This window comes from Scardinius erythrophthalmus, assembly GCF_964197995.2.
Source record: "Scardinius erythrophthalmus genome assembly, chromosome: 2".
Lineage (NCBI taxonomy): Eukaryota > Metazoa > Chordata > Actinopteri > Cypriniformes > Leuciscidae > Scardinius > Scardinius erythrophthalmus.
Window position 1 is genome coordinate 21438639 of NC_138222.1, and position 27776 is coordinate 21466414.

At 42.9% G+C, this 27776-nt stretch overlaps 1 protein-coding gene across 3 annotated transcripts in view; it reads right to left on the bottom strand.

The window, feature by feature from the left end:
- LOC308683822 (cellular tumor antigen p53-like) overlaps positions 1–27776 on the bottom strand; it is an 86955-nt gene that overhangs the window by 33404 nt on the left and 25775 nt on the right. For all 3 annotated transcript variants that reach the window (XM_081354608.1, XM_081354609.1, XM_081354610.1), the window contains exons 5-6: positions 14282–14468; positions 13542–13654 (exon numbers count right to left, since the gene is read on the bottom strand). In XM_081354608.1, the coding sequence (XP_081210734.1) occupies positions 13542–13654; positions 14282–14468 (300 nt within the window). The remainder of the gene's footprint in view (positions 1–13541; positions 13655–14281; positions 14469–27776) is intronic.

Consider the following 27776-nt stretch of genomic DNA (forward strand, 5'->3'; position numbering starts at 1 on the left):
GTGAGACGGAGAAAGTGAGAGAAACAGACGAGTGAGCCCGAGAAAGGGAGAGAAAAATAAGGTACAAATGGCGCTCTCCAAAAAAAGGAAAGTGGACAGTGATAAAGCGAGAAGAAACTGTGGTACTTATTAAAAGTGCCAATATGAAACGCCATAATGAGACAAAACAAAGATTATGAACAAACATACCCACTCAAATCTGAAGTAAGATCACAGAAAATAAGTAGTCTCAGAGCCTAACATGACTAGTCCACCAGGATCCTGAGCCACACATTCACTGCACAACATCATTCTCATGAGTTGCTTGGATTTTGGGTCAACACAAAAAGACATTTACTGATGGAGGGGTTGTCAAAGAATGCAGAGTGCAGTAACTGAAACACTACTTGAGGGAAAACAAAAACAAGAGCTTTGTGATAAAATAAAGCAAATACCCATGTCAGCATCATCTGCCACAAAGAAAAGTGACATTAACTCAGGATGTGCTAACCTAGCTGCTAGATGAGGCCATGCATAAGGCATAATGTGTAGGCTTAGCCGTGGAGGAGTCCACTGACATGTGACAATGCTCAGCTGTTAGTGCATATCAGGTTTTTCAACAGACCGGAAAGCAATTTGTGAAGATATGTTAGGTGTCACTCCCCTTCAGACCAGTACAAAAGGAAAGACATCTACCTGGCCATTAAGGAGATGTTAACAAAGAGGAATTGAGCCATAAAAAGTGGTTTCAATAACCACAGATGGAGCCCCTGCTATGATAGGGAGAGATAAAGGAGTTGTAGCAAAACTGAAAGAGGACAATCCTGAGCTCATAGCTTACCATTGCATCATTCATCAATCTGTCCTCTGCACCTCCCTGTCAGATGAGCATGCTGAGGTGATAAATACAATGATGAAAATGATAAATTTTCTCAAAGCATCCTCTTCCTACCAGCATCGCATGCTTAGGGAATTCCTCAGAGAAGTTGATGCCAATGCTGATGATCTTTTGCTGCACAACAATGTTAGATGGCTAGGCAAAGGCAGGGTGTTAGGGAGCTTTTAGTCCATCAGGAGGGAAGTAGCATCTTTTTTGGCAGAGCTAAGAAGTCGTCAAGAGGCAACACAGTTCTCTCTTTTTAGAAAATGAGAAACAGATGGACAATGTGGCCTGTTTGGTTGATCACTTCCCATCTGAATGAAATTAATTTGAGGCTACAGGGCAAGGACAATTCAATTTGTGAACTGATGACAGCTGTCCGCTCCTTTCAGAGGAAACTTGAGGTGTTCAAGGAAAACGTAATCGGTTACCTAATGTAACCTCTGTTGTCTCTAGAAGAGGGAGCGAGCATTGCGTAAGTTGCTTACGCTACGGGTAAAGTCATCTTTTCTCGAGATATGAAGCCAAAAAATTATCCTTAATTTTTATAATCTTGTCAACGCAGTGCAGCAGCACGCAGACCTAGAGCAGGCTGTCTAGCTTGCTCATTGGCTGCCCTGCGGCAACTGCAGCAGCCTACCACTGAGCCTGGCGTGACGTCGCGCCCTCACACGTCACAGCCCGCCAGAAGGGGCGTGGTTTAGCGTATATAAGGAAGGGCTCGGAGGCTGCTCCCCTGGTTTTCGTCGACTGAAGCGAAATGAGCTTGTGGCGCGAGCATGGCGGGTTACGCAATACTCGTTCCCTCTTTTAGAGAGAACAGAGGTTACATTAGGTAACCGATTACGTTCTCTTACGAGAGGTTCTCTCGTATTGCGTAAGTTGCTTACGCTACGGGAACCCCCTTGTCAACGGCGTGCGCGCCCAGCATCGACTGTATGAGTCCCAGGGAAAGCCCGGGGAACACGCATGTACATAAGCACACAGTAGGGAGTGCAGAGCGGCCCAGCCGGTCTGTACTGAAACTGACAACCCTTATAGTGCAGCTCAACCAGGAGAGCTAAATCGAGTAGAAGTAGCCCGCGCACGAAAATTGTGGGCAGGGCATACACGCGACTTAGACTGATAAAAGTTTAGCCTGCAGGGCGGGAACTTCCAGGTTGTAAAACCTAACAAATGTAGAGGGGGAGGCCCAGCCCGCCGCTGTACAAATGTCATGAATAGAAATCCCGCTGGACCAAGCCCACGATGAGGCCATGCCTCTAGTGGAGTGAGCTCTGATGCCCAAAGGGCACTGCAGGTTTTTAGACGCGTACGCAGCCGCAATAGCGTCCACTATCCATCTGGACTGTGTTTCAAGGCGGCGAGACCCTTGGTGCGCCCACCAAACGAAACGAAAAGCTGCTCCGAACGCCTGACAGCGGCGGAGCATGTGATGTAATTTCTCAGTGCTCTGACAGGGCAGAGGAGGTTATTATCGACCTCACTGCCGGATGCCGGCAAGGCTGAGAGAGAAATGACCTGCGCTCTGAAAGGAGTGCCCATCACTTTGGGGACGTAACCGTGCCTCGGTTTGAGAATGACTTTTGAGTCATTAGGTCCGAACTTGAGGCACGCGGCGTTACCGGATAACGCGTGTAAGTCACCCACACGTTTGACTGACGACAGAGCTATCAGAAAAACGGTTTTGACCGTGAGGTATTTCAAATCCACAGTTTCTATAGGTTCGAAGGGATGTACTTTCAAGGCCTCCAGGACCAGAGAAAGATCCCAAATAGGAACCGACGGGGGCCGCGGGGGATTCATCCTCCTGGCTCCTCTGAGGAAGCGGATGATGAACTCGTTCCTTCCTAATGCGCGGCCATGCGTCGAGTCAGCGAACGCTGAAATGGCCGCAACATACAATTGGCGTGGAGGGGGACCTGCCCATGTCCAGCAGCTCTTGAAGGAAGCAAAGCACCCTCGAGACCCCACACGTTTGTGGGTCTAAATATTTGACGGTGCACCATTTATTAAACACAGACCATTTAGACACGTAAAGCCGTCTCGTAGAGGGAGCTCTAGACTGCGTGATCGTGTTCACAACCCCTTTTGGCAGGTCAACGGGTATCCGTTGAATATCCATGCATGCAGAGACCAGCGCTCTGGATGAGGATGCCAGATCGAGCCGCGGGCTTGAGAGAGGAGGTCTCTTCTCACCGGTATCGGCCATGAGCCGGTGTCTGCCAGCCGCATTAACCCTCTGAGGTCGGCAAACGCGTGGGCACGTTTTGCTGGATTTTCTCCACATTGTAGCACTATAAACTGTCATTTTAGTCATTTATGGTCATACAGAAAAAAGAAATATAAAAAAAGTATCTGTGATATTTCTACTTTTGTATGTGTCCACTTACAATCAAATCAAAACATTGTGCTTTTGTAAAATAAAGAAAATAAACAGGGTGTGCGTTCTGCCACTCCGTCGCGGTAAACTTTTTTTTCTTGAGCACGTAAACTGAAACAAAACTCAGCGAATACTTGTCACACATTTATGAGCCATATACCTTTATAAACATTTAAGTGTGTACTTTTAAATGATCGGATTCAAACTGAAAACAAATATTCTCTGTTTAAGTAATTTGTATAAAACCAACAAGATGTCCAGCTTCTCAAATGCTTCCTAATTATTTTTTAATTTACCACGCCCACTCGCGCAAAAGATATTCACATGCAAATCTCCACATGGAACGCGATCGCGCTCATTAGGCCTACCTCAAAAACAAAACACCAAAACACTTCACAAGTCTCTGCTTTTAGACGCGCCTGAGCTTACATTGGATTTACATCAGAAGAAGAACGCGATTTGAAGACAAGAAAGATGTAAGGTAAGAAATTCTTACATATTAGTTTGCTGTTGTTGCATAAATTTCACATTGCAGTTGTACTGTTGCTAGATATATGGTGAATATTATAATATTTAGACCCGTGTTTACTGTTACTGTGTTTGTGGATTTCTGCTCAAACGTAGATATGTATATGGTAACCATAATGTTTTATATTTGAGCGCGATCGCATTTGAAAGTATCATATTTTGAAACGTGATCGCGTTTGAATGTATCATATTTTGCAGCGCGATCGCGTTTGAATGTATCATATTTTGGATCGCGATCGCGTTTGAAAAGCAAACGGCTTCATGTTTTTACTATTATCTTAAGTATATTTATCCAGCACTGCGCATAGCTTATGCCTACAAGGCACAACAAACCTGGTGTTCATTATATTATATATTGTTGGACACATTTGTGTGTGTGTGTGTGTGTGTGTGTGTGTGTATTCTGTGAATTTTAAAAAGCAATTTTAACCAGAAAAATCTAAAATTTATTCCCAAAATCGTGCAGGCCTTTCTCTTGATATCAGTATGTTCACTTTTTTTTTTTCAGGGCCCAGATGCCACTCCTGCTGACTTCAACATTCACATGAGTCTCTGTACATGAACATGGTAAAGTGAAAATCAAACACCTTGGAAATGAAAGGTATGTACAATGTTTTTAGGAATGGCACAAAGGTATAAGTGCTTTTTTGGCATTTGTTGTGTATCTTTGTACTATGTTGTGTTGTAAATAAAACCAAACAATTTTAAAGCCATTCTTTTTAAAATCTCCTCATTTACAGTATTGTGCAAGGTTGCTCAGAATGACAGTGCCTGATAGCTCCTAATAGGGCCGTCGTAAAATTTTTAAATCAATATATTGTCTTATCTGAATGAGCAGCCGGGGTGATTTTCACATAGTTTTAGAGCAAATATTCTAGGCTACGTGATACAATTGTCAAAAGCCTTGTGAAGAAATAATCAGTATGGGTTTCATGGCCTTATTTCAGTGAGATTTCTTTTTTTTATTTTCACAAACCACGCATAAATGTCATTATCTCAAAACTACAAACTTTTACATACATGCTGCTGATATATTATTGTAGCAGAGTTTGTGCTGAATACAGTGTAATTAGACTTTAGCCATGAAAATGTCACAAGTAACAGAAATAAGCAGAAATGTCAGAGCATGTCAGAACACCTCCAGGGCCCAGAAAACAGCTCAGACCTCAGAGGGTTAACTCCGGGAACCACGTTTGATTCTCCCAGTGCGGGGCTATGAGGAGCACCGAGTGGCGCATTTCCCTGATTCTCCCGATGACCTGTGGCAACAGTGAGACCGGGGGGAAAGCGTACAGCGGGCCGCTGGGCCAGCGCATCCTCACTCTTTGAAAAGAACCTTGGGCAGTGAGCGTTGTCTTTTGACGCAAAGAGGTCGACTTTCGCTTTGCCGAAAAGGCGCCACAGTAACCGGACTGTCTGGGGATGCGAAGACCATTCCCCCGGGGGAACATTGTCTCTGGACAGTCTGCATCGTTCAGGTGACCGGGCACGTGCGCGGCTCTCAGCGAGTGCTGAGCCCAAACGAGGAGGCGTTCCGCAAGGGCGCAGAGAATTTTGGATCTGACACCGCCCTGACGGTTCACGTAGGACACCACTGACGTATTGTCCGTGCGGACTAGTACGTGGTGATCCCGCAGGTATGGGAGGAAGTGCTTCAGCGCATTCTCGACCGCCAGCATCTCTAGACAGTTTATGTGAAGGCGTTTCTCCCGGTCTGACCAGAGGCCATAGACCGGTCTGCCCTCGACGAGAGCCCCCCAACCTAGGTTGGAGGCGTCTGTCGAGACAACTTTCCAGTGCGAGACAAATCGCACTGTCATTGTCATGTGGTACCATTCGGCCGCCAGCCAGGGCTGCAGGGCTGAAACGCAGCCCTGATTCACACTGATTCGCGAGCCGCCGGAAGTCCAGACTCGGTGAGGCACTCGCGCTTTCAGCCAGCGTTGTAGCGGGCGCATGCGCGGTAAACCCAGCTGGAGCACAGCTGCAGCTGAGGCCATGTGGCCCGACATTTTCTGAAACGTTCTCAGTGGAACCCGACTGCCCGTCTGGAAAGACGCGGCGAGATGTCGAATGCCTCGCGCGCTGCGTTGACAGTCTGGCCGTCATAGCCACCGAATCCAGTTCTATTCCCAGAAAAGAAATTGACTGACGGGGCAGTAATGAGCTCTTGGTCCAGTTGACCGAGAGACCCAGGCTTTCCAGATGGCTGAGAAGCGCCGTTCTGTGAGACATAAGCTCTGTCTCTGACTGCGCTAGTATCAGCCAGTCGTCCAGATAGTTCAAGATCCGCATAGCCTGTCTTCTCAGGGGAGCGAGGGCCGCGAAGACAGGCAGGACGGTGTATTGATATACCTGACCGAAGGCGAATCTCAAGAATGGCCTGTGACGGGGTATAATCTGAATCTGAAAATATGCATCTTTCAGATCGAGAGAAATAAACCAGTCCCTCGGGCGAATTTGCGCAAGGATTTGTCTGGTTGCGATCATTTTGAACGGTCGTCTCATGAGAGCTTTGTTCAAACATCTCAGATCTAAGATAGCTCTGAGAGCTCCGTCCTTCTTGGGAACGAGGAAATAACGGCTGTAAAAGCCCATCTCGCTCAGAGAAGGATGCACCTGTTCTATCGCCCCCTTGCACAGCAGCTTTGCTATTTCTGCTTGAAGTAGGTGAGCTACTTCTGTATTCACTCTCGTCTCGGTCCGTGCTCGAAAGCGCGGGGGACGGCGAGCGAATTGTAGCAAATAGCCCTGCTTTATAGCATTCAGCAGCCATTCTGACACGCCCGGGATCGCTTCCCATGCTTTCGCATGTGTTACGTCCCTTTTGGTCTGTCTGTGTTTTTATGCTGTTGTGGGAGGTGTTTGTTTTTATCCAGGAAGAAGACCGGATTGGTTCCTGCAGTCTGATTGGTGCCACAACCTGATTGATCAGCTGACTCCTGGACGTGTATAAATGACTCCTTTTGTTGCTGCTTCATTAGCCCCTTTTGTGCTCACTTGCTGTTTTGCTTGTTTGACTTTGTTATCTGCTGCTAGAGTGTAAAGATTTAAGAGTGTTTGTCTTTGGATTGTTCAGTTGAGTGTTTGGACCACCGCCTGTTTAATGACTTTGAGAATAGATTATCCCCTTACATTGTTCTGTTAGAACTTAATTGTATATATTGTATATAGTAATTTGGGAGGTAGGGAGACCGATGCCACCTGTTTAATTTGATATTTCTGTGCCTGTTTTGGATTAGGGAGTTAGGGAAGTAATTGTATTTTTCTTTTCTTTTTTTTCTGTATTAGGGCAGGAAGAGGTATATTCCAAATTAGTTGTTTTTGTTTGTTATTTTGGCCTTGTCGGCTCCTGAGGTAAAATCCCATGGTAACATAAATCTGTTAATTTACTCAAATAAATACTGTTTCATACACTTTACTATAACAACCGCACTGTTTTTTTTTTTTTTTCATGTTAAGTCCTTTACCCTAGACGGGGCGTAACAGCATGCATAGCTAGGGGCAGAATGGTCTCTACCCCTAGCTATGATCGCCGCGCGGGATGGGGAACCTGTATCAGAGGAGCTCGAATACGGAGGCTCGCTGATAGCGATGACTGGCTGGGCAGCACTTAATGGCTCGGTCGCTGTGGACGGAGAACATTTTGTGGCGAGAAACCCGTGACGCGAACGCGGAGTCAGGGGTAGCGTGTTTATTGGTAAGTGTGACGGCTGGTCTCTCTGACGGCTGGTCGAGCGCAATCTAGGGCGGCCGGCCTGTCGTCGCTGCAAAGACGGAGGCTGAGAAGAGCGCTGTGACGAGCTGCGTGCAGGAGGCTGAGTTTGAGAGAGGCCTGCAGCTGAGCTCGAGCGGCGGGGCAGGAAGACTCATAGCCTGCGATGCCTTCTGTACCTCCGAAAAGCAATCCACAATCCCGCTTACCGCTGGGCCGAAGAGGCCGGTGGGGGAGAGCGGGGCGTTGAGGAACACGGAGCGCTCAGATTCACACATGTCCGCGAGCGTCAGCCAAAGATGTCTTTTGGTGACGGTGAGCGCGGCCATGGATCTTCCGATGGCTTGTGCCGCGGACTTTGTAGCGCGAAGTGAGAGGTCCGTCGCGCTGCGCAGGTCCATCAGGACAGTCTGATCCGGGCCATTCTCATCCATTTCGCGGAGGAGATCGGCTTGAAGGATCTGGAGAACAGCCATAGAATGCAGGGCGGAAGCAGCCTGGCCGGCGGCGGCGAAGGCGCGGCCGACGAACGCTGACGTGGTCCTGCAGGCCTTGGACGGGAGGGCAGACTTTGAGCACCATCTGGCAGATGGCGGGCAAAGGTGCGCTGCGACCGCTTCCTCTACCGGGGGAATCTGTGTATATCCCTTCTTGGCGGCCCCGTCTACTTGAGAGAGGGTTGAGGAGACCGGAGAGCAGAGTCTAGCGGAGAAGGGGGCGCTCCAAGACTTCGAGAGCTCAGTGTGGAGCTCAGGCAGGAAGGGTGCTGACCTAGAGGCAGGCGCTTGGCGACGACAAGGCAGAAAACACCCGTCGAGTCTGTTAGGCGCGGGCGCCTTCGGTTGGGACCACTCGAGGCCTAGTTGGTCGACAGCCTTAGTGAGGAGGCGGAGAAGTTCCGCGTCGACATTGGTGCGGGCCCGGCTAGACTCCCGTGTCGAAGAGGTGGAGCGGTGAGATCCGGACCACTCTTCGCTGTCCGAGGCCAGGAGAGAGCAGCTGTCACCGATGGCAGCCTCGTCCGCTTCATCCCCTGAGGCGACGGCAGTGCGGGCGAGAGCCGGCAGCTGCACGTCGGGAAAGGGGGGCGGAGATGGAGAGAGAGCGAGGCTCGCGGGAAGGGTTCCGGCGAGCACTTAGCTGCTGCATCGGGTTCCGGTGGCCTCTGGGAGCAGCGCTTCTTCAGCGAGAGCATCGAACGAGGCTACTCGAGCCCGCAGGGTCGACATCAGCAGCTCTTCGCAGAATTTACAGCCCCCCGAAGAGAGAGCGAGGGCTGCGTGGTCTCGTCCCAGGCAGAGAGCGCAGATCACATCGCGGTCCCTGTCGCTGACCGGGGCTCGGCAGAAGCCACAGGAATTGCGAGGCATTTTGTAACAAATGCCTCGCGCTCTTTTTGAGGAGTGTGTCGCGGGGCGAGCACACAATGAAGCACAGCAAAAAAAGGATACTGTCGGCGGATAGCGAAGCAGGCACGGATGGCTGAAGGCGGCAAAGACGACCCGTAGCGTAAGCAACTTACGCAATACAAGAGAGCCTCTCGTAAGAGAACCTGCAGGGAGACTGTGCACACTTCCCTGCAGTGCAGGAAAAGGTTCAGGGTCAGAGAGATGTGTCTTTTGTTGACTTTATTGATAAGCTGATTGTAAACTTCAGCAAGCATTTTGACAGCTTCAGCTCTGGGCAGCAGCTCATCATGTTCATTCAGAACCCATTTCTCATCACAGATGTCAAGGGGTTCTTATGGCCTTTCCAGATGCAATTGGTTGATCTCCAAGCAGATGTGGCCCTGAAAGAGCAGTTTGTAATAACTGATGCTTCCACTTTCTGGCTCCAAATGGTCCCCGAGACAGCTTTCCCAGGTCTGAGGATAGTAGCCGTTTACATCTTGACCATGCTTGGCTCCACATACAACTGCAAGGCAGCTTTCTCCACAATTAACAATCAAAACTAAATATCGTTCCAGACTTACCAATGAGCACCAGTACACTTGTATGAGAATGGCCCTGACTCCATTCACACCAAGGTTTAAAATCCTGGCAAGACAAGCTAGAGCTCAATTCTCTCACTGAGCAAAAAAGTGGGGGAGTGGGATATAAGAGGGGAAGAAAGTGATACTCTAAAACTGTTCAATTGTTAAGATGTGTCGAGATTTATTATCTGTAAAATTGGTTGAGACTGTTGAGTCAAGATGTGAAACAGAAAAGGGGAAATTGAAGCTTTTCCTCTTTTTTTTTTGTCTGAAGTTAACCCTCTGGGGTCTGGGCTGTTTTTGGGGCCCTTGAGATGTTCTGACATGCCCTGACATTTGTGCTTTTTTCAGTTGCTTATAAACATATTAATGGCAAAGGTGTAAATTCACTCTATAAAGCACAAACAGGGCTACCATAATATGTGAGCCATGTGTATGTACATGTTTTCATTTTTGAGAGAATAATGTTTATGCGTGGTTATTGAAAAAAATAAAAAATAAAAATTCTGAAATAAGGCCACAAAACACATAGTAAATATGTGTCAATAAGACTTTTGACAAATGGATGTCCTCGCCTAGTGTTTTTTCTTCAAAATTATGTGAAAATAGTCTTGCTTTATCGTTCACATAAAACCATACATTGATTTAAATTGATGTAAAACAGGTTTTGCTTGGAAAGCCAATATGCGAGGGGGAGGAGTAGTTTACACCTTAGATTACAGTGTCCCACCCACTTTGCATAATGATGAGCCATTCACTCAGGTGTGAAACTGACTGAGCCACAATACAAGAACAACAGATATATTTAGAAGACTTATATTGACCATTTAAGATTTTGCTTACATCTATCTTGTAAATATGTTTTGCTATTTTATTAAAAAGGTTACAATTACAACAATAATTACAATTTCAACAATATTTCAAGTGTACTCTTTCTTTGTAAAAAAAAAAAAGATTATAGGCCTACATTTTATCTATGTATTCATATTTCAGTCGATTTTTACTCATCTCAGTAGCAATTCAGTTTGCTAAAACATCATCATTCATTCACACACGCGATTTAAATTTAACTTCTGGCAAAGATGAAGTTGACGATAGGCTATTGACTCGCGATCTTCGCAGTAGGCTAGTGTTTTGGATGGTTTGTTTAGAACCAGCTTTCTGTAAATATATTTCACATTTTTTAGACATGTGAGGCGAGTATAGGCTACGGTCTGGTTCATGATGATCTCCAGTTCAAGCACCTTATGTTGTGATTGCTAGCCTATATTTACTTTAAATCCAGGAAATTTGTTAATGAAAAAAATATTAAAATTAAGATACAATTGATACAAAACGAAATTCGTTTTAAAGAAAGGATTTGTACTTTCTGTTTTGAGGTCTCTGTGAAAGTTTGAAAGTCTTTTAGTGCTTTTTTTAGAGCGCTCGCGTCCATAATGGAGAACTGTCACGTAATATTGTTTTTTCCTCATAAATGCGAACACGAAAAATAAAAGACAAAAGACTTTTAAATAAAACTTACTCTGAAATTGTGTTCTCGGCGGAATTCGCTCTTCAAAATGCTGTCGTTCGTCCTCTGAGGAAAAGGTGCATTCTTCCTCGCTGTCCAGAATCATCTGAAGGGAGTCTTTATTACTGGAGAAGCCTGTCATACTCAAAACGCGATGAACTATCAGTCTGAAGTCTGATGAACAAACTGTGTTTTTATGGCATTGATCGGGGGGCGTATGCGATGCATACTAGATCAGGTAAACTATTTACATGTGAATCGCGCCGGGGGCGGGGCGGCTGCAGCTCATTTAGAGATAATGAAGGGAGAAGGAAAAACGGTACCTCTCCTTGCTTTCAAAGGGATTACATGAGTTAAAAACATTTGTTTTTTATATAAATTACTTCATTTAAAAGAGGAGATTTCAAGCTTCATAAAGACATATCTCACGTGCCTGTGTGAGAAGTATTCGCTGAGTTATGATTCATTTTCGGACGCGTTTCAGAATGGACTACACGGACAGAGAGAAGGCAGAACTCGCTTCGTGATTATTTTTCTTTATTTGGCAAAAAGCACAACATTTTGTTTTTATTGTGAGTATACACAAAAATAATACACATTTAACAGAATCGATTGATGTATGAAACTTGTTTTATAAAATCAAAGTCAAAAGAGTATTTGGGGTCTCAATTCAACTCATAAGGAAAAAAGCGAGCAGATCACGCCGGCGTGATCTCCGACCTCTGAGGGTTAAGCACTTTATTTGAACCTTCACAATTTTCACATTTTATAAATTTTTTCTCTTATTTTGAAAATGCAGCCCTACTTTTATTTAGTTAATGAGAGAACATTATCCATATCTGCAGTAGGGCTGGGCGATATGGTAAAAAAAAAATCATATCTCTGTATTTTTTGGTTAAATGGCGATATACAATATATATCTCAGTACTTTCTACGTAATATTTGGATAAAGAAAATCTGTACTTATATATATATAAAAAAAAAAAAAAATGTATTTCACATCCTGCCCAATGATATCCTACAAACAATGTTGACATTGAAGGATATGGAAACAAAAATAGTGAACGTTATGTAGACTATGCAATATATTATGTGCAAAAAGGTGGTTAAAATCATATTACATTCTAACATTACAATCTAAAAACATAAATAATGCTTTTGTTTTTAAATTGACTAACGGCTAAACTAAAAATGAAAATAAAAATTATAATAATATACCCCATTATAGTGGTCACTTTCATAAAAAAAAATTAAGCACTGAGGAAAGCACCACATCTCAAACGGATTAAACAGCGCAAGCTGCTTAAAACTTGTTAACTATATCTTACCAGTTATTTTGAAGTCCTTAATATAAGCTTGAGTCAAGTTTAGGACAAATTGTACTATGTACTTTCACTGCAGGAGCTCACACTGCATCCTCAGCTATTTTTCAGATGCATCAAACTACTGTAGCGATATAAATGGTTTTGCCACATTCCATATCGTTTAAAAAAAATATCGATATATCTTCGATATACCACCCAGTCCTAATCTGCAGTCATGCATATATGTTCAGTTCTACGCTACGCTGAAAACGAAAATAGTGTCAAACTTAAAAGCGATTCTCAAACATTCTAATTATGCTTTTAAACGAAAGTTTGCCTCGGGTAGATTAACAAAAAGACCCTAGGTTGCATTTTGGCGACAGTTATCCTTTAAGTGTTACATAAACAGGGCAGGTACCATCTTCACAATATACATAGATGTAAAATGTAAAAACTTAAAGGAACCGTATGTAAAAAATGTATTTCAATTAATCATAAAATGGCCCTGATATGTCACTAGACATTAAGAAATCATGTTCATTTCAAATACTTATATCACTGACAACAGTAGTCCGGCCAGGATATTGTCATTTAAAAGTGAAGTTGCAGCCCTCAACTGATGTTGACGTTGTCATGTGTTTTGGTCTGATGCGCCATCCTCCACCTATCTACCAATCACGAAGTCAGTAGTGTTTCGGCATCCGGGTTGCCAGCTCTGCTCTAGTTACCACAGCTGCAGCAACAAACGTGTCAGATAAAAAATGTCTAACGTTACGAAAACTAAAAGACCTCGTTATGAATCCGAAATACGTCGTGACAAAGTCCGAAAAAAACAAGGATTTGTAAAGGAGATGCCTTTGAAAGATGGAGACGGCTGAAAACGGAGAAGAATTTGAAGACAGACGCCAACGTTGCTAATTTTCTCCTGGACAGGTAAGATACACCGCTCTACAGTAATTTGAAAGTGATTGCAGTACCAGTTTTGGCCACAATCTTACATACGGTTCCTTTAAATATCTAGGAAACAGTAGATAATCAGTTGTTTTAATTGTACTGATTTCAAGTGAATTCGAATTCACCACATCAAAATACATAATAAACAGCACATTAGATGACTAGATGACTTCTGAGATAAAAATTGTAGACAAATGTTATCAGTTTAAGCATTTTGAGTGAACAGTAGAACATAAAAGTGCTATATAGGCCTAAATGCTTCATTCATTCTTTAATTCAATCAAGAATTTAAGCAGTGTGCTGAATTCTGGTGTACCTGCGGGGACTCGTAAGGCAGTGTCACACTATGCCTCTTGGTGTTTAGATCCTGGTGGTACTGTATTTTTTGACTGCCCTCCACACGGATGAGATGACTACGGTGAGAAACACCTGAGAAGAGCAAAGGGCAATCACTATAGAAAAAAATGGATACTGACTGGCATTGCTGACTTTTTAATACCAACTTGTATTATACAATATAATAATTTGGATTTGTTCTAACAAATTCATAAGACTTTCTAATTTAAATTGCATTATTTTAAAATTCTTTATTAGGCAAAGTAACACAATCATTAATTGGGTGACAAGTGTGCAGATTCTTAAACATTTGGTTCACCCTAATCTTCAGTATTTAGTTTAATCCCGGTCCAGTGAGGCCAACAACAGCTTTTATATCATCTTATTGCATAATTTTAGTGCGCCTCATTTGCAATTCAGAACACACTCACTCATGCAACAATCTATAAGACGAGTCCTGGTTTGACATTATTTTGTGATTTTTTTTTCTCTTCATCTCTTGGCTCTTCCTTAAACAGCCTTTTTTAGCCATTTGAGAAGCTTGCTAATTTTTAACATTACATGTTTGTAGTTGTATGGTTATACTTTCCAAATAGTGTGATGCATACTTTTAAACATTAATGATGCTGCCCTCTTGCCAACCAAACTTCCATTGCAACTTGGCAAGTGTATATGCATTTCTAAAACTCACAAATTCAGCTGAATTTAAAACATACAAACCTTCGTTATTCTCAGCGACACTCTGGTGGTGTGGGCAGCGGATTACCACCTCGGAAACATGCTCTGATTTCTTATAAATTGCTGTGGCTCTCAGCATGGCACCCTTAGGTGGTTCTCTGCCCACCAGCACATCCACAGGACATGTTTTTGCAAGCTGACAGTACAGCTTATTCAGTAGCTGAGAATACTGTGGGAGAGATAGGTGGAGGGTTACAGCAAGACGAACCTCACCTTTTTGTCAATATAGTATCTGTTGGGAATGACATGGTAAATTTGAAATTTGATTTAAAAAAAAATAAATAAAACAGAGGGGATAATTTTTTTCTTTCTTCCAATGGAAATATAAAAATTCTTAGGACTTCATCAGCATGACAGGCACAGGGCTGGGCCCGGTTTCCCGATAACGCTCACTCTTAGCGCGCTAAGAGAGCTCGAATGATATATCTTACCAAAGGTGTTTATGTTCCTAAGTGTGTTCCCCGAACCATACCTTAGGAAGCTGCTTAAGATATACCTTCTTACGTGCGACGTTACCCGGCGCTGTCCGTGGCGATGGTGCTGAATTGTTTGATATCGATGGCTCGACAATCAATTATTCTCTTGTGCAGGGGCTGTTTATGTGAGAAAGCGGTGATCTTTATAAATGAAGCACTTCAGAAATAGTTGAAATTGCAATTTATTATGATTATTGGATATTATAAAAAATAATCCAAACTATAATAGCCTATAATAGCCTAGCCTACATATTTTAAAATTGTAACATATATTGCTGCCACAATAACCTTTTCAAAAATTTACGTGCCTTCTCTTTCCCATTTTTGTTCGCTGAGGTGGAGCTGCGATGAAATATTGTTCTTGTAAATACTTTCCAGCATTTCAGTAATAAAAGTTTACATCTTGCGTACGGTGCTCGGCAGTGATCAAAAAGGATTTAAACCGTGAATTTTGAATCTCTTGTAAACTCAGAGATGTGGATTCAGACGGCAATTAAATTACCACACGACCTGTTTGTCAAAAAACAGAAGGTACTAATTTGGCCAGGGATTTTTACGTGGGTTGGGTGAGAAAAACACTGATATTATGGATTCGGACGGCACTAAAGTCACCGACTTACCCCTGTAAATGTTTAAAATACCGGACGAGCCCATGAGAAACAATATTAGTGTCCGAATAGGACTTAACTGACAGTAGCCTATGCTTTCACTGGCCTTTAAAAGAGCGTTTTAATTAAATTAATAATATTGTATAATAATATAATTAAAAATCTAACAACAATCAGTGTAATGACAATTTTATTCTTTGCATGAAAACACTTGAATTAGCCTAATTGAATACTGTCTGGGTGTATTAAAACTTCAGAATTATATTCGTATAGACCTGCAACAGTGATAAGGTAAAGCTAAGAGTGGTCCAGACCAACCTTACGAAAGTGTGACTTACAAAAGATATACTTAGCGTACAAACGTTTCTGGAACCGTCCCATAAGGTTAAGAGAGAGGTTAAGGAATAGGTTAAGAACTACTTAGAGATAAGAACGCTTTGGGAAACCGGGCCCAGATCATTTCTCTCTATCAGATCATGCTTTAACCTTTTTCTTGACAATACACATGGTAGGGGTGTTCCAATTGATCGGCTACTGATCACTATCGGACGATAATCACTTCTACTGACTGGATCATGCTGATGACGCATAAAGATGTGCGCCTGCTGTGAGAGGTATGGCATGACATGCTCCAGCCGTCTCTGTCCGGCGAGGGTAAAATAATTATAACGCTGAATGTGAGGTACAGTTCATTTCTTTATTAAATAAAGTCATCTGAAAACTTTCTACAAGACATAATTTCACAAACAGTGTGAGCGGATCACTGAATGCTCTCTCTTTCCATTTCAAAATACGTAAATGGCTTCACATCATCAGATCGAATCTGCACTATAAGCGAGCTGGACGCTGCACAGTTGACAGAATGGTCACTTGTACAATCGAGGCAGTGTCGCATCGCATAAAAAAAATTAAATGTCGCATTTAAAAAAAAAAAAAAAAAAAATCACCCACAAGAGTCACCTAAAAGGAGGGATTAACCACATTTTCCAAAATGAAATTCAGCCCCTGAATTAACCCCCTGAGGTCGGCTATCGCGCCGGCGCGATAGGCTCGTTTTTTTCCCTATCAGTGAAAAAAAAAAAAAAAAAAAATAATTACTTTTTATCTTATATGCTTGTGTTATACATCAATCGATCCTGTTAAGTGTGTATTATTTTTGTGTATACTCACAATAAAAACAAAGTGTTGTGCTTTTCGCCAAATAAAGAAAAATAAACATGATGCGAGTTCTGCCTCCTCTCTGTCATTCTGAAACGCGTCCGAAAATGATCTGTAACTCAGCGAATACTTCTCACACAGACACGTGAGATATGTCTTTATGAAGCTGGCATTCTCTTCTTTTAAGTGAAGTAATTAATATAAAAAACAAATGTTTTTAACTCATGTAATCCGTTTGAAAGCAAGGAGAGGTGCGTTTTTTTCCTTCTCCCTCATTATCTCCTAATGAGCTGAGGCCGCCACGCCCCCGGCGGCTATTCACATGTAAATAGTTTAGGTAATCTCTGCTTCGCACCCGCCCCCCCGATCAATGCCTTGAAAACACGAAGTTTCATCAGATCAGATTCACTGATAATTCATCGTGTTTAGAGAGGATGGCTCGTTTCTCCGGCAAAGACGCCCTTCAGATGATTCTGGACAGCGAGGAAGAATTCACCTTTTCCTCAGAGGAAGATTGTAATTCAGACGAAGAACGGCAGCATTTTCAAGAGCGAATTGATCCCACAGAGGATACAAGTTCAGAGTAAGTTGTTTACTGTTATATAATTCCTTTTCTGATAATATAGAACTTTATATATATTTAATTTCTGAATTTTCAGACTATATTTTCCCTAGTTTTGGCTAGCTTTTGACAACTTACAGTAACGATTGCCTTACAATATCCCTAACATCCGTGGAACTTATATGCTCAAGTGTAAACTTTTTTTTAAATGTGATATTGCTCTTTAAACATATTTGTATATTAAATATATTTCACTCAGTTTTGATTAGCTTATGACACTGATTCATGCTAAAATACTGCATTATGCATAATGTAGATTGTTTGCGAATATCTGCTTATAGGTTATATGTGGTTTAGTGCAACTATAGTATTTCAGCCTCCGGTAAAATATGTGATACTGTCTAAATACTAGGGCTGTGCAAAAATATCGATACAGCTAACTATCGCGATATTTTTTTTCACGATAGTGTATCGATATTTCAACCTCTAGTATCAATATATATAAAAAAAAAAAAAAAAAGTTTTCATCAAATCCCTGTGTGCGTCAAACGACCTCCTCCACCGCTGCTGTAGTTGTCGCTGACTCACGACAGTTGTCAACTGTCACTCAACTGTCCAGTTGTATGAGGCGCCGGACTGGACAAAAGCGAAGCGAACTGCGCGAGCGAGCAACAGAGCAACCGAGGGCCGAGGGTGTCCGCGCGCGAGAGAGGCCGAGGGTGTCCGCGCGCGAGAGAGGCCGAGGGTGTCCGCGCGCGAGAGAGGCCGAGGGTGTCCGCGCGCGAGAGAGGCCGAGGGTGTCCGCGCGCGAGAGAGGCCGAGGGTGTCCGCGCGCGAGAGAGGCCGAGGGTGTCCGCGCGCGAGAGAGGCCGAGGGTGTCCGCGCGCGAGAGAGGCCGAGGGTGTCCGCGCGCGAGAGAGGCCGAGGGTGTCCGCGCGCGAGAGAGGCCGAGGGTGTCCGCGCGCGAGAGAGGCCGAGGGTGTCCGCGCGCGAGAGAGGCCGAGGGTGTCCGCGCGCGAGAGAGGCCGAGGGTGTCCGCGCGCGAGAGAGGCCGAGGGTGTCCGCGCGCGAGAGAGGCCGAGGGTGTCCGCGCGCGAGAGAGGCCGAGGGTGTCCGCGCGCGAGAGAGGCCGAGGGTGTCCGCGCGCGAGAGAGGCCGAGGGTGTCCGCGCGCGAGAGAGGCCGAGGGTGTCCGCGCGCGAGAGAGGCCGAGGGTGTCCGCGCGCGAGAGAGGCCGAGGGTGTCCGCGCGCGAGAGAGGCCGAGGGTGTCCGCGCGCGAGAGAGGCCGAGGGTGTCCGCGCGCGAGAGAGGCCGAGGGTGTCCGCGCGCGAGAGAGGCCGAGGGTGTCCGCGCGCGAGAGAGGCCGAGGGTGTCCGCGCGCGAGAGAGGCCGAGGGTGTCCGCGCGCGAGAGAGGCCGAGGGTGTCCGCGCGCGAGAGAGGCCGAGGGTGTCCGCGCGCGAGAGAGGCCGAGGGTGTCCGCGCGCGAGAGAGGCCGAGGGTGTCCGCGCGCGAGAGAGGCCGAGGGTGTCCGCGCGCGAGAGAGGCCGAGGGTGTCCGCGCGCGAGAGAGGCCGAGGGTGTCCGCGCGCGAGAGAGGCCGAGGGTGTCCGCGCGCGAGAGAGGCCGAGTGTGTCCGCGCGCGAGAGAGGCCGAGGGTGTCCGCGCGCGAGAGAGGCCGAGGGTGTCCGCGCGCGAGAGAGGCCGAGGGTGTCCGCGCGCGAGAGAGGCCGAGGGTGTCCGCGCGCGAGAGAGGCCGAGGGTGTCCGCGCGCGAGAGAGGCCGAGGGTGTCCGCGCGCGAGAGAGGCCGAGGGTGTCCGCGCGCGAGAGAGGCCGAGGGTGTCCGCGCGCGAGAGAGGCCGAGGGTGTCCGCGCGCGAGAGAGGCCGAGGGTGTCCGCGCGCGAGAGAGGCCGAGGGTGTCCGCGCGCGAGAGAGGCCGAGGGTGTCCGCGCGCGAGAGAGGCCGAGGGTGTCCGCGCGCGAGAGAGGCCGAGGGTGTCCGCGCGCGAGAGAGGCCGAGGGTGTCCGCGCGCGAGAGAGGCCGAGGGTGTCCGCGCGCGAGAGAGGCCGAGGGTGTCCGCGCGCGAGAGAGGCCGAGGGTGTCCGCGCGCGAGAGAGGCCGAGGGTGTCCGCGCGCGAGAGAGACCGAGGGTGTCCGCGTGCGAGAGAGACCGAGTCCGAGCATTAGTATTGGACTGGTACACACATAGTAATATAATTACTATATAAGATGCATGGAAGTTCGATTAATGGACAACAATAATCAGTGCAAACGTCTTGTTTTGAACTATTGTTTAATAAATATAAATAATTCGAGCACATAAACTTCCATATGGAGGATTAAATAAGATTGAATGTATGTAGTAATAATATATAAATATTATATAAGAGGCATGGACGTTCGATTAATGGACAAGAATATAAATAAAAACAACAATTAAATTATTATAAACAATAGTTCAAAACAAGACGTTTGTAGTACTGATTATTGCTGTCCATTAATCGAACTTCCATGCCTCTTATAGTATATAATATTATGTACCAATTAGGCTACTAATGCTGGGGCACACTCGGTCTCTCTCGCGCGCAGACACACTCCGACTCTCGCGCACTGTTGCTCGTGCACGCAGACACACTCGACACAATGCAAATACCTTTACGAATAAATTGAAATTAAAGTTTTTGTCTGCTGAGTTATCAATATAATGTGATACACATACCTGAATACCCCAGGTGGTACATAAAAAGTTGTATATTCAGCTCTATTTCTTTATTTTTTTATTACATTTTTTATTTAAAAAAAAATATTGCAATATATCGCAATATGTATTGTATTGTATCGTGATATATCGTATCGTGACCCATGTATCGTGAGGCCCTTGCCAATACCCAGCCCTACTAAATACATTATATTTTTATATAAATGTTCTGGTTTTGGTTGGCCTATGACAGTATTTATCATGCTGCATATGTTTTTGAATACAGACTGTGTAAATGTTTTAGTGATGTGTCGTTCGCGAACGATCCGTTTATTGCGTGCTTCAATAAATGCGTGCGGTCTATATGGCCCATCAATGGTCCATAACCATCAATTGCTCATCAGTTTACTTTGAATAATGTATGCTAACAGTTTTATTTTAATTTTATTTTTTTAGGAATGTGTCTGCTTCAAGCTCTCCTTCTCCAGCACCTCGCAGAGGGGCACGCAGGTGTCGTTCAGTTCTCAGTGCGATCGAGAATCATACTGAGTAAGTACATATACGTAATATTTTACAGATGAAATGTAGCCTAATTGTGTTTACATCATAATAATATAAAAGTAGCCTATACCTATTCTTGTGTGAAATGTCCATGGCCATTAGTGATTGATAATGATAATACAAGTTCTTTTATTGTGTTATCAGCATGCTCATGTGTTTTTTTTTTTTTTGTTTTTTTTGTTTTTTTTTACAGATGTGACAATGAACATGGGGGGTGTGGACCTGTCTGACCAGCTGATACAGTACTACACAACACAGCACAAAACCATGAAGTGGTACAGAAAGATCTTTCTACACTTCTTGGACATTGCTTCCACCAACTCTTTCATTGTGCACAAAGAGCTACATGGTAACTTGTCCCATAAAGAGTTTATGGAGCAACTTATAACAGAGCTCTGTGGTGTGTCACAGAAAACAGCACCAAAACGGACCAATAGTGACCATGTACCAGTTCCAGGAGCTGAGCTGGCATCAGATGACAGGGATGCTGCCACAGTTGGTCGCCGCAATTGTGTGCATTGCACACCAGTGCGCGGTAAAAGACAATTAACACCATGGAAATGCCAGGCATGCAATGTTCACTTATGTCTTCAGTTAAACAGGAGCTGTTTTCAGGAGTGGCATAAAGATGTGTGACTGTGTTCAGATGTGTGTGCTCTGCTGACCACCTTCCACTAACCATCAGCCTTCAGAAATCATTCTGATATGATGACTATTTTTTAAAATCAATGTTGGAAACTGTTGTGCTGCTTAATATATATTTTTTATAACCTGTGATAGTTTTTTCAGGATTCTTTATTTTGCTCATTTGATTTACTTGTAGCCCGCATATAAACGGGGCACAGGAATTTACTGTGAGATACCTGCCTTTACTTTTGTTTATCGCTCACAATTGCTCACATTTGATTTGCTTAGAGCAAATTTAGAACATTTAGTTCCTCCACATAGAGGAATTACAATAAAACAGATTGAAAAACAAAACCTTTGAATCTCCTCTTCTTTGTTCAGGCACTTGATGGCCCATTAGAGTGTGTCACACCCCTGGTCTGAATCTCATTAATATTGATGGGCCATTGGCCCATTAATATTGATGGGCCACCCCTCCCATGCATAAACCTCTTCTGACAAAAAAACTGTTTTAGAAAGTTCAAATCAATGTACTGTTTTATGAGAACGATAAGGCTGGATAATTTTCACATCATTTTGAAGCCAGAACTCAAAGCTACACAATTCATTGGTCAAAAGTCTTATTTACACATATTTAGTATGTGTTTTGTGGTCTTATTTCTGCAACTTTCATTTTTATTTTTTCCAATAACCACGCATAAACATTATTCTCTTAAAAATTCAAACATATACATGCATGTTGATCAGATATTTTGGTAGCCCTGTTTGTGCTATATAGAGTGAATTTACACCATTGCCATTAATATGTTTATAAATAACTGAAAAAAGCACAAATGTCAGAGCATGTCAGAACACCTCCAGGGCCCAGAAAACAGCTCAGACTCCAGAGGGTTAATGTCTGTAAAAATCCTGATTGAAACATCCCTATAAAATAAATCTACATGAAAAAAAGTAGGCTTCAAATAGATCGGTATGAGCAGATACTGCTTCCTGTGATCGACGATCGGCTCCAAAAATCCTGATTAGAGCACCCTTAAAAGGAACACGCATACTTTTTGGGACTAGCTTATTCACCGTATCCCCCAGAGTTAGATAAGTCCATACATACCCTTTTCATCTCCGTGAGTGCCGTAACTCAGTCTGACACACCAACCGTTAGCCTAGCTTAGCACAAAGACTGGAGGTAAACGGCTCCAGCATAATGCTCCCAATAAGTGACAAAGTATACAAATCACAACATGTAAATAGGAAAATGTGTAAAACAACTAGGGTATATTAAGCTCCTGTCACTTTGAGTATTCAATTTCTGTACATTAATACTGTTATATTTACCTGAAAATCAAAACCACTGCTTTTCATTTGTATTTATCTATGCTTGTGTAAGATAAACAGAACCTCAGATCTCCTGAGATATGGACAACATCTCACTTCCTTCCCTTTACACATTCTTCTCTTCACTCAGAAAGACAAAAACAGCCGATGATCAGTGCCGATTATATCCTGTCAATCAAAAGGGTGCGGTAAAACAAGACGAGAGCCACTCACACTGTGTGTGAAGAAAACCTCTCGTGTTGAGTTAGTTAAGGTAAGTTAATGCGACAACGCATTAACAGCTAAAAACAGCTACATAAAAGCAGGCTCTATTTGACCCAATGAATCACCCGTAGTTCAAGCCAGGGTTGCCAGATTTGCAGTTTTTCCCTGTACTACCGGTAAACATTATTTGTAGAACGCCTCCCACCCAATAAATCACAAAAGGCTCTGTGCTTTGTTATTTATTAAAAAGAAACAGTGTCATCTTTCAAATTCTGTCCATTTTATCACGCAATTCAAACAATAAATGCCGTTTTGATGCTCTTAAATGTGATATGACAGATCGCTATAGCGCCTCAGTTCAAGCAGCAGCGTGGAGCGAGAGTCTATTCTTCCACTTTAATACAAATTATATCTAGAAAAACATGCATGAATATCAGAAGGCAAGTTGAAAGTTACAGTACAACTTACCAAAATCTGTATCATGTCTCATGTAATCACTCAGTGTTTCAACCGTGGAAAGATGTCAATAAAACTAGCTTGTGAAGCTTAAAACTTGATTGTGTCACAATATCACTTAATGTTGCATTTACCTCAGGAAAGTCATCTTTTTGTTAGTTAGCTTTAAAAAAAGAAAAAAAAGAAAACATACTCTAACATTATAGTGTTCCAAATGAGAGGGTTCTCTGTATAGTTTGCAGCATTATTTGGGAGAGATTTTTTTTTTTCGTAAGAAAAAAAGCCTTCTACCGAACGTCCAGTTTCACTGTTGATCTTGTAATAAAGATCTCATCGAGGACAAACAAACTGTATTTTTGTATTTTCATTTCATTTTTAATTTATAAAAAGTTAAAGAAATAATGAATTTCAATATAAAAATATTAATGATTAATCGATAGTCGATCGTTAATTCTCTCGACGATCGACTAAGAAAATTTAATCGAATGCCCATCCCTAACTGTAAGTTCATGCCCCACATTGGGGGATGTTTTGTCTTGGTCTGGGCATTTAAAGAAATGCTGAAAAAGGCTTGGGTGATTTGTACTCAAATAAGCCCGTAATGCTGAACATCCTTGGACACTCAGCATTATGTATTTTTTCTAATGTAAGGTATGCATCTTTTACTCTTTACCTCAGAGCATTTGATGTTATATATTGCTTATCTTTGAATTGATCATAAATTGGCATGATACATTTACCTGACTAATAATAAATTGTTACATTTGACTTTAATCTGACTTACTCTGAAATTAACAAAACTATTACTGAAGTTTTGAGTGGAGCATAGGACACACCAACTGCGATTTTAGAGCTCCGGCTAACACTTGGCACTAGTTCAAGTGTACTTGGTCTGTAAAGGCTAAAAAGGGAATTTCCATTTAGGACAACAAAATGTTGCTCGACCAACCTAAATAGGGTGAGCCTTACCGCTGTTTAATGTAATGTTACTCAAGCTAAGTATGCGTGGGAAACCATGGCATGACCAAACCTACTATCAGAGAAGTAATGTTGGTCGGCTTATATCTGTAGTAGTGGTCATGACCTCTGACTAGAGATAGTGTTGATTTAATTCAAGTGTATATAGATCTATGGGGTCTAAACAAAATACTTTTAGATAGAGCAAGTGCGAAGACAGCCTTCTAAACAGTATAGTCAATTACCTCTGTCTAGTGACCAAGACTGACGAGTTTGTGATCGTGAGCCCCCATAAAAATGAACGGCCGGTGCGAGGACCCTGTGGACACTTCTCATATGTTGCCGGTACTCTGACCCCCATACGAAACATAAAAGCAAGCTATTAATTAATTGTATACGTCGCCATTTCTGAGCTTTCATAAGCATGAGTGTTGCGCAAATCACCGTAGGTGCGTTCACCAGCGAGAACAAAGAGTGTTAAGATTTGCGCAAGCCGTTCCTAATGATAAATTATGCAAACCATTTGAATTCTATTGAGAATGTAGTAAAACACTATGGAGAAAGTCAAACATGATCTAAAAACAGCCACTAAAAAGACTGATGAAACGAGTGGAAAACATGCTCCTGCAAGCTTCTGAAATTTCTCATGACCACCTTTACTATAATATATCACGTTCTGTTGTATTTGAGTAAATACATTTATTGTATAAATACTAACATGTTCAGTATAAGAATTTTAAGTAAAGATAGTTTGACTTCCCATGGCACTTTGTAAACAAGTGATTGCAGTCTTTATTGCAGTTACGTTATCAACCAACGTCATATGTAGGACCAACTGTATGACTAGCAACTTCCTACTAAATTCTAAAAAAAAAAAAAAAAAAACAGATTCTAATTATTGGACAAAAAACATCCTCACGTAATAACCTAGAATACTGTCTAACACCTGATGGCTGTTCTGTAAAGTCTTCGTCGTCGGTTAGGAACCTGGGTGTGCTCTTTGATACCAATCGTTCATTTGAAAGTCACGTGTCTAGTATCTGTAAAACCGCATTTTATTCATCTTAAAAATGTAAATTAAATCACTTTGAAATCTAAATTACGTCATATGCTCTCACTGAAAAATGCAGACCAATTAGGTCATGCGTTCATGACATCAAGGCTAGATTATTGTAATGCTATTATGGGTGGTTGCACTGCACGTAGGGCTGGGGAAAAAATCGATTTTAATTTAAAAATCGAGTTGATAGGTCAAATCAATTCATATTTTCAAAAAATATTTTTTTGATTTTTTTTCTCCCCCTCTTCTATATAGCGTACAATACATACATTTTGCATTCGCCAAATCTTCCTTCAGGGTTTCCATAGAATGCTCCCTGCGGCGCACGACATCACGACAAAAAGACTAACGCATGTTTAATTTTTTAACGGTCCTCCACGACGACGCCGGCAAGTGAGTGCGTGTATGTGAGTGAGTGTGTATGTGCAAGTGAGTGTGTGTGTGTGCGCGAGTGAGTGAGTGAGTGAGTGTGTGTGTGTAGGCTATGTGAGTGAGCTTGTGTAGCCAATGTGCGAGTGAATGAGTGTGTGAGACGGCTCGCGATGACTGGTCGTAAAACAACGCGTAGTCTGACATGTTTCTTGTCCACGACATGACAAGATTTTTAGGAGTCAAAATCGTGTAATCTGACAGTGACTATCGTAACAGACAAACAAAATGTTGTTTATGTTGATGCACTTTAATTAAACACAATAAATATATATTTTTAAAATATATTTACAGTTCGATGTTATTTTGTTTTAAATAAAAAAAATAAATAATAATAAATAATAATAATCGGATCGAAAATCGAGTTTTTTATAATAAAAAAAAAAAATTAAAAAAACGCCCAGCTCTAACTGCACGCTTAAACTACAGCTGGTTCAAAATGCAGCAGCTAGAGTTCTTACCAGAACCAGGAAGTATGACCATATTAGCCCGGTTCTGTCAACACTGCATTGGCTCCCTATTAAACACTGTATACGTTTCAAAATATTGCTGATCACTTACAAAGCACTAAATGGTTTAGCTCCCCGGTACTTGAGCGAGCTCTTAACGCATTATAGTCCTTCACGTCTATTGCCATCTCAAAATTCCGGCCAGTTGATAATACCTAGAATATCAAAATCGACTGCTGGTGGTAGATCCTTTTCCGATTTAGCACCAAAACTTTGGAACAATCTTCCTAACATTGTCCGGGAAGCAGACACACTCATTTGCTTAGTTCACGCTTAGTGGCACGCTACTCTGGTAAAGAAGCCCTTCAGCTGATTCTGGACAGCGAGGAAGAATTCACCTTTTCCTCAGAGGAAGATTGCAACTTGGCCAACGAATGGCAGCATTTTGAAGACCGAATTGATCCCGCCGAGGATACAAGTTCGGAGTAAGTTGTTTACTGTTATATAATTCCTTTTCTGATAATATAGAACTCATGAATTTTCAGACTATATTTTGCCTAGTTTTGGCTAGCTTTTGACATCTTAAAGGAACAATTGCCTTACAATATCCCTAACATTCGTGTATATGCTCAAGTGTAAACTTTTTTTAATGTGATATTGCTCTCAACACATTTGTATATTAAATATATTTCACTCAGTTTTGATTAGCTTATGACACTGATTATCATGCTAAAATACTGCCTTATGCGTAATGTAGCTTGTTTGCGAATATCTGCTTAGGTTAAATAATGTGATTGTGCAAATGTATTTCAGCCTTCGGTAAAATATGTGATACTGTCTAAATACATTATATTTTTATATAAATGTTTGGTTTTGGTTAGCCTATGACACTGCTTATGCTTCAATACTGCCTTATGCACAGATGTTTGTGAATATAGGTGTAAATGTTTGAAATGTAGTGATGTGTCATTCGGGAACGATCCGTTCATTGCGTGTCACTAAATGCGTGCGGCCTATATGGCCCATCAACAGATACTCGCGGTCTACGGCCCATCATAGTCGGGGAGCCAAAGTCTCAAAAGCTCAATAAAATGGGTTGAACCTGACATGGTCTGTTATACTTTTTATTTGTGTTTTTTCTGTTAACTTTGACCCTAAGAACCAATAATTGGAGGGTCTGCTCTGCCGGAAATATCGCGAAAAAAAAGTGTGGCCATTTTAGTGTATACACCCTTTATTTTTTATCAGAAAAATGTGAAAAATGATTTTTTCACTCAAATCCTCAGTGGGTTTGGTAGGCTGTCAATAAATGCATTCCAGATACAAAGAACACATTTGCTGACAACATCCACTGAAAAAATAACTCTTAAAACACATTTCTACATGATTTTGCATCAATTTAATGCAAAAAATTAGGCGTTTTCTCACTTTTTTCCAATATTTTCATCTTTACTTCATTGGCAATCAACTATTCCCCCAAGTTATGACATCAGTCAATATGTCATTCTTTTCACCAAACAGTATACTCACTCCACAGAAAAAATCATAAAAATCCAACCAAAATCAATGGATCTGTCATGATTTCACTAATAGTTGATCAGCAGGCTCAGAACCTCAATAGAATTGTAGGCTACTCTCAAAATTCCGAAAGACATGTAGTCCATGAGCCGGGGGGTTGATCGGTATCATCGGGGGAAAAAATGCTATCATTGTTATTTGGCAAGGTATACACCCCTAGTATTAGAAAAATCACTATAGGAGTGCAGGGGTGGTAGCGAAATCACTTTTTTCAGCTCATGAAGTTACTAACCCCCTAAGATAAATTCCGTTTTTGAAATCTGGTGTATATCTGGTTTAGGCTCATGCTAGGGATATTGTCAATATTCTATAATATGGTGCTT